The 10,810-nt window shown below is 45.1% G+C and overlaps 1 protein-coding gene across 3 annotated transcripts in view; it reads right to left on the minus strand.

Moving 5' to 3' along the window:
• DENND1C (DENN domain containing 1C) overlaps positions 1 to 10,810 on the minus strand; it is a 51,571-nt gene that overhangs the window by 5,382 nt on the left and 35,379 nt on the right. For 2 of the 3 annotated variants that reach the window (XM_081175860.1, XM_081175859.1), the window contains exons 18-20: positions 9,890 to 9,961; positions 7,225 to 7,281; positions 3,296 to 3,433 (exon numbers count right to left, since the gene is read on the minus strand). In XM_081175860.1, the coding sequence (XP_081031986.1) occupies positions 3,296 to 3,433; positions 7,225 to 7,281; positions 9,890 to 9,961 (267 nt within the window). The remainder of the gene's footprint in view (positions 1 to 3,295; positions 3,434 to 7,224; positions 7,282 to 9,889; positions 9,962 to 10,810) is intronic. The other variant, XM_081175861.1, reaches the window with a different exon arrangement.

Genomic DNA, 10,810 nt, shown 5'->3' on the forward strand with positions numbered 1-10,810 from the left:
AAGCTCTAAATTAAAATGATTGGGGGCCCATTACTTACATCATAGGAGCCTTTACAACACAAAACACTGTTGCTGTATGTAGGTTTTATTTTACTGGTATTTGTTTTTTATCTTATATTTTGGGAATGTACACCCAGATTTTTTTTCCTTTAATTTTTTAGGGGGCTCCTAAGCTTATCCTGAGGGATGCGGGTGGCGCTGTGGGTTAAACCACAGAGCCTAGGACTTGCCAATCAGAAGGTCAGCGGTTCGAATCCCCGCGACGGGGTGAGCTCCCGTTGCTCGGTCCCAGCTCCTGCCAACCTAGCAGTTTGAAAGCACTTAAATCCGGCACTGGACACACACCTGTAAGGGTTCTGATCCCCTTGTCCAGAACAAAATGTCCTAATGATTAGTGGCCCTTTCTCCATGATTCAAAACTACATATTCCCCACTCTAGTGTAAGGTGGGGCATGGATTCAGCTGGAGACTCTCAGGACAGCCAGGCTGCTTTCTCCATTAGTAATACTAATACTAATACTAATACTAATACTAATACTAATACTAATACTAATACTAATACTACTACTACTACTACTACTACTACTAATAATAATAATAATAATAATTGGTTATTTATACCCCACCCATCTGGGTGGCTCCCAACAGAATATTAATAATAATAAAAAGTGATAAAACATCAAACATTAAAAACTTCCCTAAACATTAGGCATCATCCCTGGCAATCCTTAACACTGGACGTGTCTTTACTGCCAACAAGCCCACTTTCAGTCATTCCCTCTCACCAGGGAATTGTTGATCTGCAAGGAGAGCTAAGGATCTCCAACAGAGAATATCTGACAACAAACTACAGTTTCCAGTATTCTTTAGCAGAAGACATGGCAATTAAATAGTACACAATGCCCATATGTGTTGTGCAATTAATTCAGCCAAATTTTCTGTCCCGTCTTTCTGCTTTGCATATTGTAACATATTTTTCGCTACAAATGTGAACTCAACTCTCATGATTACAGTGCTGCTCTCTACATTTGACACAAAGAAGCACAGCCACAAGTAGACTTTTGAATGCAAGGGGATATTAGGCGGTAAGACCCACTGAACCTATAAGGGCTTCCTTCTGAATAACTTATTTAGGGGCTAGCCGTACAAGGGAGCCTTAAGGTAGCATTTTTAAAAAATCCTCTGCCCCTGTTTCTTTACTTATTTACTCTCAATTTATTTATTCCTTAACTTTTGCATACAGATGCCTTTTGCATATAAATGCATGCAAGCAAGCAACCAACCAACCAACACATTCACATACAATCCAGACAGAGGCAAAACTTGCAGAACATTTCTATAAACAATGGGAGCTGCACTAATCTGCTCATTTCCTTATGTTAGAGCATGGATCGGCAAACTAAGGCCCGTGGACCAGATCAGGCCCAATTGCCTTCTGGATCCGGCCTGCAGACGGTCCAGGAATCGCCACGTGGATCGCCAGTGTGTACGTTCTTTCCCTCTCCCCCACACGGCGGCGGCAGCGGCGGTGCCTCCTCCCTCCCTCCTCCTGGCTTCTCCTCGCCCTGCCTAGAGGAGGGAGGGGGATGGGCTTTGTTGGTGCCAGCAGCAGCAGCGCTTGAGCGGCCGCCATTTAAAGCAGACCTTCTCCAGAGCCCTTTCGTGCACCGCTCATTGTGCCACGGTTGCCAGCCCCTGACGCTGGCAAGACACAGGTAGGCAGCCACCGGGCTCGTGGTGCTTTTGCATCATTTTGTTTTTTCAAATATAGTCTGGCCCCCCACAAGGTCTGAGGGACAGTGGACCGGCCCCCTGCTGAAAAAGTTTGCTGACCCCTGTGAAATAAAAAATTAAGGTCTTATATATATAACTCGCCAAATGTTTTCTCTGCAAAGTCAAAGAAAAATGGAAAAGATTCCCCATTTTCTTTTCATTAACAAATCCCAATACAAGGGTATTGTAATGGTTCTAGGGGTTGCTCGTGCATAAATCGGCACCACCACTGGCTGGGTTACCTGGGTGAACTCTCACTGTCCGGACAGCCGTTCACCCGTGGCTGTCTCAATCGCTGGCAAAATCCGTCAGTGGGCGTTTCTTCAACTTCTTCTAGCATAAAAGTTCTTTGACGCCTAGTCGCTGCCTACTCTCCCTGCGCGGAAGCCGCCTGCGCAAGGAGGGTGTGGGCAGCGGAGGGCCAGTGCTCTCCCCGCTGGTCTCCGGCGAAGAGTCTTGGAGCCACCTCACCGATTCCCCCATCTGCCCCCCTTCTCCACTGGTGCTACGCTGATTTCCTTCCCCATAAGATGGGCTGCTTCTCTCCCTCCCGGGACACTCTCCGGAATCCCTCTGGACTCCTTCCTCTCCCTCTGGCTCAGATGGCAGTTCCCTGACAGGTATGTCTGGGAGCACCCTGTTGCAACAGTTCAATAAAGATCAGGTTTACAAGCTGCTTTGCTTCTCAATATTCTCTGGTTGGCCTCTGTTCTTGTCTCCGACCGATGAAGAACCTACAAAGGACTCTATAAGGGCTCTTGTGTCCCCCATAAGGGAATAAGGGCAGATTTTGATTTATTACACCTGTGTTAGAGGTAAGCAACCTGGGCCCGCCAGATATTGCTCGACTGTTGGGCCATTGTGACTGGGGCTGGTGGGAGTTGGAATTCAACAACCTCTGCGGGTCACAGAGTCTGCCTGTTGTGTTGTTGATGCAACTGGCTTGCGACTATCAGACAAGTTCTTGCACTGATCTCCTGCAGAGGAACATCTGTGACTCCACATTTGCACAGAGTGCATGCAGCAAGTGTTAAGGCTGCCCATTTGCACCAGTGCAGATACAGTGGTACCTCGGGTTAAGAACTTAATTCATTCCGGAGGTCCGTTCTTAACCTGAAACTGTTCTTAACCTGAGGCACCACTTTAGCTAATGGGGCCTCCCACTGCCGCCACACAATTTCTGTTCATGCTGAAGCAAAGTTCTTAACCTGAAGTACTATTTCTGGGTTAGCGGTGTCTGTAACCTGAAGCGTCTGTAACCTGAAGCATCTGTAACCCAAGATACCATTGTACACTCTTGGGGGAATCCTCTTCCGGCTGCCCCCTGACCCGGTTCCTCTTCTTTTCCTCGCATGTTGTTTTAGGTGAGGGATAGGGAAACTATGACCTTTCAAGATTCCCAGTTCCCATCAGCTCCAGTCAAATGCCAGGGATGATGGAAGCTACAGTCCAACACTATCTCAGTGTGGTGGCGGCAGTGCAGGCTCCCCACCCATTTTCAATTACTCAGTTCCCCCCTTACCTTCCCAAAGTGCTGGGTGATGGGCAACCGGCTTTGCAAGCTTTCAGACTGCCTATTCCTGGTGGGCATGATGGGGTCGGAGATAAGGTCACAGTTTGAGGAATGCCCTCGCTGTCGATGAGGGCCTGTACTGGAATCCTAGAGAGGACAAGATTATTCTGAGCATAAGCTTTGCTTCCCATCCTGATCAGTGCCGGATTTACGTATAAGCTAAACAAGCTATGGCTTAGGCCCCCCCAAAAAATTTAAAGGAAAAAGAAACTGGATGTACATTTCCAAAATATAAGATAATAAACAAATAAAATAAAACCTACGTACAGCAACAGTGTTTTGTGTTGTGTAGGCTCCTATGATGTAAGTCATGGGCCCCACCTGTTAGCCTGTTCCCTAAAATATCACTGGTTTGCTCATTTCTATATATAGGGTGCCTACATTCTGCATGGACTGGTTGTAATAATTACTTTGATAAAATACATATTTTGTTATGTGCAAATGGCTATTAGGTACATAAATTACCATATAGCATATATTCAACGCAAAAAACAGCGACAATTTGTTGTTGACAAAGGACATCTGGACATATAAAGGGCCCCATTACCTTCAGTAGCTTATGGCTTCATCCAACCTAAATCCAGCCCTGATCCAGACCCCACACCAGCTAGCTTGTCAAAGAAGAAGCTAACTGGGGAGGCTGCAATAGTTAGGGTTGCCACATGTCTGGAATTTCCTGGATGTATCTGGAATACTGCAGTCAGAAGCAGCGTCCGGCAGAAATTGCTAAAAATGTGCAGGAAAATCCGGATGTATGGCAACCCATGTCGGCAGTGTCATTTTGGGCAATTTCCCTTAAAAATAGCTCAAAAACTTCATTTGAACAGCCTTGTGTATAAAGAAGAGTTTGGATTTGATATCCCGCTTTATCACTACCCGAAGGAGTCTCAAAGTGGCTAACATTCTCCTTTCCCTTCCTCCCCCACAACAAACACTCTGTGAGGTGAGTGGGGCTGAGAGACTTCAGAGAAGTGTGACTGGCCCAAGGTCACCCAGCAGCTGCATGTGGAGGAGCGGAGACGCGAACCTGGTTCATCAGAATACAAGTCTACCACTCTTAACCACTACACCACACTGGCTCCCCTTCTGGCAGGGGGTATTTACAGAAATAAGCTACAGTGGTGCCTTGCAAGACGAAAAGAAACCGTTCCGTGATTCTCTTCGTCTAGAGGTTTTTTCGTCTTGCAAAGCAAGCCCATTGACGGATTAGAGGATTAGCGCTATTAGCGCTATTAGCGGCTTTTAGAGGCTTATCAGCTTATCAGATCAGCTGATAAGCGGCTTAGCGGCTTAGAAAAAGGGGGGGAGGGAAAAAACCCGCAGGAACTCGCAAGACATTGTCGTCTTGCGAAGCAAGCCCATAGGAAATTCATTTTGCGAAGCACCTCCAAAACGGAAAACTCTTTCGTCTAGCGAGTTTTCCGTCTTGCGAGGCATTCGTCTTGCGGGGCACCACTGTATATTGCAGGTCAATATGTGGAATGTACCCTGAGTTTAAGATAGTTAACTGTTTTTAAAGAAGGGCAATTGGATCTTGGTTACTTTTCTTTGAGTAGCAGCATGTCTACTAGCAGCACAGAATTGGAAAGGAATTATAAAATTATGCATGGCATAGAGAAAGCGGATAGAGAAAAGTATCTCCCCTGCCCATGGCAACACAGTGTTGGAAGATTCAGGACACATAAAAGAAAATGATGATGATGATGATGATGATGATAATTTATACCCCACCCATCTGGCTGGGTTTTCCCTGCCACTCTGGGCAGCTCCCAACCAAAAATTAAAAGCACAATACAGCATTAAACATTAAAAACCTCCTTAAACAGGGCTGCCTTCAGATGTCTTTTAAAAGTAAGATAGTTGGTTATTGCCTTGACATCTGATGGGCGGGCGTTCCACAGAGCAGGTGCTCTGAGCAGGCCCTCTGCCTGGTTCCCTGTAACCTCACTTCTTGCAGTGAAGGAACTCCAGAAGGCCCTCGGCGCTGGACCTCAGTGTCCAGGCAGAATGATGGGCCAGCAGTTTTTGTTTTTTGGGGGGGACTTTAACTTCACAGTGCCCAGCCGATGTACATGAAAGCAGAGGACGTTAGACTTTGCAGATGAGGGTAAGCTTTGAATTTTCTGAGATGACTTACAAAGGGAATAGGGACCCTATCCCCCACCCCCGATCTTACTGAACTGCAACCTCCATCATCCGCATTTATCCATGGTGGCTGTTTGGGGCTGCTGATTCCCCATCCATGCATTAGAGTACCTGTTGCTGGCACAAGGCATTAGGGAAATAAAGTCATCTGTACATAAGAACTTGCAGGAGTAGGGGAATACTTATGGACAGGGCAGTGCCTATGTTCGCAGAGCACAAGGTAACACCACTGGCTTCCCAGTACGTCTTGCCTTCTCAAAGCATCAACAGAAACCAGCAACAATATAAAAAATCAGTTTATTTTAGGAAAAGGGAGGGGGTGGAGACGCCGTTTAGTACTTATTCATGCAGCGCATAGTCAAGGGTGTACAAAGGCGGGGCAGGCCGCCCTGGGTATCACTTGGGGTGTGTGTGACAAGATGACCCAATGCCCCCCAGCTGTAGAGTGGCTGAGTGTGCGCACGCAGTTAGTATGGCTGCCTCTCTTGCACACCGTCCGTACGGGCGTCCTCTCACACGGCGACTGTATGGACTGCTGCATGTGCACCATTGGGCAGTTCGCCCTGCCCCTTGGCATCCCATCCTGGGTGCTGGAGAGGGTTCCTCCGCCACTGTGCTTAGTTAATCTATGGAACTCCCTCCCACAGGAGTAAGTGATGGTCATCCACCCCAATGGCTTTAAAAGAGGATTGGACAAATTCCTGGAGGTGAGGACTATGGATGGCTACCAGCTATGATGACTACCGTATGTTATGCCTCTACAGTTGGAGGCATTAATGCTGCTGAACATCAGTTGCTGGAAACCACAAGAAGGGAGAGTGTTGCTCTTGTTGCGCTTGCGGGTTTCCAAGAAACACCTGGCTGGCCAAGGTGAAAACACGATGCTAGACTAGGTAGAGCATCGGCCTGATCCAATAGGCTCTTCTTCTGTTCGTAAAACATTCAATCATATTTAAAAACAATTTTCACCCAGGTGTTGGAAAAGGTTATTTATGTATGCCACTACTGCGGCTCGTGTTTCGTTAGCCCAAAAATGGAAAACAAGAGAAGTCCCAACTAAATAAGACTGGCAACTTAAATTGATGGAATATGCACAGCTTGCGGACCTAACATCTAGAACAAGAGAACAAGAAGAACATAGGTTTAAAGAAGATTTGAAAATGTTTATTGTATATATGGGGGGGGGGGGAACTGTGTTTATTTGAAAACATGGGCAGCATTAAGATAAATTCCACAGTGTAAATAAGTTTTGATGGATGTAATAATGGAATACTGAATGGTTCAGTTTATATAAAATACGAAGGGATTTATGTTGTGCAAAATGAACCATGGAAAGAGAGGAAGGGAAGTCAATGACCCTGAATTTTTGAATTTTATTGATATTGATGCTGCATTTTATGTTGTATTCTATGCTGTTTTATGCTGTTTTCAAGTTGCATTTTAATCAGTGTTTTAAATTTGCTGTTAGCCGCCCTGAGCCTGGTTTTTAAACCAGGAAGGGTGGGGTATAAATATTTTTTTAAAAAATTATTATAATATTATTATTATTGATATTTTAAGGTTTTTTAAGTGAATATTCTAACATGTGAAACAGAAATTTAAGAAAAAAAATTAAACTCTAAAAGCAATTTTCAATTGGGATTTAAACAAATGCAAAAACAAGAGCCACTGAACACTCATCCAGCAGTACATCACCTTTAATCATTTTAAGGAAGAAGTCTGGGGTGGCTTACCTTTTCCATCAGACGGCTTCGCATATTCTTCAGCCGCATTTTGGCATGGCCTTTGGCCTAGACAGAACACGGAGGGGATGTGAAGAGATATACAGCACTCCAAACAGAGGGTTTGGGCCAAAGCTAGTTTTACTCAGAGGAGACCCACTGACAGGGCTGGCCTGACCACGAGAAGGGCTGAGGCAGCCACCATCTTGTGCCAGAATCCCATGGGGCAGGGCCCCCATAGGCCCCCTGCCTACCCCTGCCGCTGCAGAAGTGAGGAGAAATGATGGCAGCTGATTCCAGTGAGATTCGGATGACCCTGAAAATCAGGACTCCAGCACAGGGGCAGCGTTAGGGGGTGGCTGCACCTTCCTGTTTCGCCTACTGTCCCTGCCCATTGACAATAATATACTACACAACTAACGCAAGGTTCTACTCTGAGTAGAACTTAGTTCAATACTTCCCAGAATTTCAAGGACAAAGAAAAAATAGATCAGTCGATTGAAATGTGTAGCTTCTCAAGGCTGCACACACAAGGGGTGAGCATGAGGTCTAGGGTGTAAAAAAAGAGAGCATAAACTTAGCCATTTTGTGCAGTCTTCAGCACTGCACCCAAGTAGTTGGAATTTGCAAAGCCCTCATTGCAACTACAGTCGTACCTTGGTTTTTGAACAGCTTAGTTCTCGAACGTTTTGGCTCCCAAACGCCGCAAACCCAGAAGTGACTGTTCCAGTATGCGAACTATTTTTGGAAGCCAAATATCCGACGGGGGCTTCCGATTGGCTGCAGGAGCTTCCTGCAGCCAATCAGAAGCCGCACATTGGTTTCCGAACATTTTGGAAGTTGAAAGGAGTTCCAGAATGGATTCTGTTCAACTTCCAAGGTACGGCTGTACTTAAAAGCACATTCAAAGCACATTTCCCCCCTGAAAGAATTCTGGGCAACGTAGTTTGTTAAGGATTGCTGGGAACTGAGGGGATGCTCATCAAATTTGCAGATGACACCAAATCGGGTAGCTAATGCTGCAGAAGACACAATCAGGATTAAAATAACCTTAACAGACTGCAGAACTTGGACCAAACAAACAGAATGAAATTCAATAGGTTTCATAAGGTTCTACACTGAGGAAGAACCAGATGCACAAATATAAGATAGGGAACCTGGATTATTAGCAGTGCATGTGAGAAATTTGGGGTCTTAGTGGACCACAAGCTTTAACATGAGTCAACAGTGTGATGCAGTAGCAAAAGAAAGCTCATGCTGTTCTAGGCTGCATCAACAGAAGTCTAGCGTCCAGATCATGGGAAGTAATAGTATCACTCTACTCTGCCTTGGTCAGACAACACCTGGAGTCTTGTGTCCCGTTCTAGGTGCCACAATTTAAGAAGGATATTGACAAACTGGAACGTGTGCAGAGGAGGGCAACCAAGATGATCAAGAGTCTGGAAACTAAGCCTTATGAGGAACAGTTGAGGGAGTTGGGGATGTTTACCCTGGAAAAGAGGGGATATGATAGCCATCTTCAAACATCTAACGGGCTGTCACATGTGTTGCAGGAATTTATGTATAGGTTGGGGGAGGGGGTTGCCCCTCCAGCAGATATCATGCACATGCAGCCCACTACCAAAATCAGCACAATCACTTTTGTGACTTTTGTGATTTGTCCCCACAAAACACTTCATCACAGTTTCTTCCTATCTATTCAAAGGGCCTTTGCTGCACAATACCAAATGTAACAATTCACTGATAAATGTATCTATGTACTGGCTCACTGGGAAAACTTCAGAAATTCATATAGACATGTGAGCTCAGCTACTCAGCAGCCCCTCTGCCTGAGTGATAATCCCTGGCATCCTGATACCTGAGTGCCAGACAGGTAGGCATTCCAGAAATAACAAACCCAGATGAAGACAAAAGGGTGTGATTAACTTGGCTGGGAAACAGGAAAATTGAAAGATCTCTTTTGTTACACTTGATGGGTGTTTGGTGGAGGGCAAGGAGAACCATGGGGCAGGGTCCAGGATGCTCAGATTACTGCCACCAGACCTCCCCTTTCATGACATAACCGTGATGTATGAGTGATGTAGTTTGGGGGGGTGTAACATGGGGGTGATGTAGTTTGGGGGGGTGTAACATGGGGGGTAGATGTAGTTTGGGGGGTGTAATATTAGCAGCTAATAAAAGTTTGGGGGCTCTTTTGTTTGGGGCTTCCATCTTGTTCCACCTTGTAGCAGGTGGGAGTCCTGTTGCGACAGTCTTCAATAAAGACCAAGCCTACTGGCTGCTGTTTTGCTCTGGTATTCCTGGCTGGTGTCCTTGGTTTTTGTCCAAGGGAACCCTCAGATTTCTCTGTTAACACATGGGGGATGGAGCAAGCTTGTTTTCTCTTGCTCTGGAGGCTAGGACCCGAACCAATGGCTTCAAGTTACAAGAAAGGAGATTCTGAATAAATACTGTATCAGGAAAAACTTTTTCTGACAGTAAGAGCTATTCAACAGTGGAACGGACTCCCTTGAGAGGTTGTGGACTTTCCTTCCTTGGAGATTTTTAAGCAGGGATTGGATGGCCCTCTGTCATGGATGCTTGAGTTGAGATTCCTGCATTGCAAGAAGCAGATGACCCATAGGGTCTTTTCTAACTCTACAAGTATGTGATTCTATGAAGGAAAAAAATGCCTTACATATTGATATGCATTCCTGACAGCTGGATTGGCCTTGTTTTTCACGGTACTTATCAGGGCTCCTCCACCTTTCTAAGGAGAGAGAGAGAGATGAAGCTTAGGCACACATCTATTAGGAACAACACACTGAAAAGACACTAGTGGGCAAGGATGCTAGCAAGGGAGCTTGATTTAATTCCTGGCCACTGAGACAATCATTTGATGCACAGGGAGGAAGCAAGTCCCCGGCTTGCGCAAACTACAGTCCATAAAAGCTGATTCATTAAATTTGTTACAGTCTTTCAGGTGCCGCAAGACTTTTTGCTGCCACACACCACAGCAGCTACTTCTCTGGACATCATCTTGTTGCAATCCTTAAAAGCAACAGTCTCAAAGATAACAGAAATCACTGGGTTAAAGCTGACCAAAATTCCAGAGGTAGCATTATTATCAATTTACCATGGGGTGGAAGTTTCGCAGGCTATGAAGGACCTGCTCACAAATTTATTGACAGCTGCACAGATTATGATAGCTTGGAATTGGAAGGGGCAAGCAGTATAAAAAATGGAAGACGTGTGGGATACAGCTAGGAATGATAAAGTAACATATGCCATTAAGGTAAGACGGGGAATATGCAGGAGAAATGATTTCGAGGAGATGTGGAAGGTATTTGTAGAATCTGTACTGTTAAAACGGAAAGGGGTCAAACCATCGCAAGAGGTGTTGAAATTTTGGGAGTTTGGATAGTTACAATGGAATGGAGTGGTGGGGTGCACATTTTTATTCTTATTTATTCTTATTTATGATTATTACTTTAATAATAATAATAATAATAATAATAATAATAATAATAATAATAATAATAATAAACAAAAACCAAAAAGAAACAAAAAAAAGCAATTTCTTGCAAAGTAGGTCACTGCTATTACCTCCATACTGCAG

Source organism: Podarcis bocagei (genome assembly GCF_964188305.1).
Source record: "Podarcis bocagei genome assembly, chromosome: 17".
Classification (NCBI taxonomy): domain Eukaryota; kingdom Metazoa; phylum Chordata; class Lepidosauria; order Squamata; family Lacertidae; genus Podarcis; species Podarcis bocagei.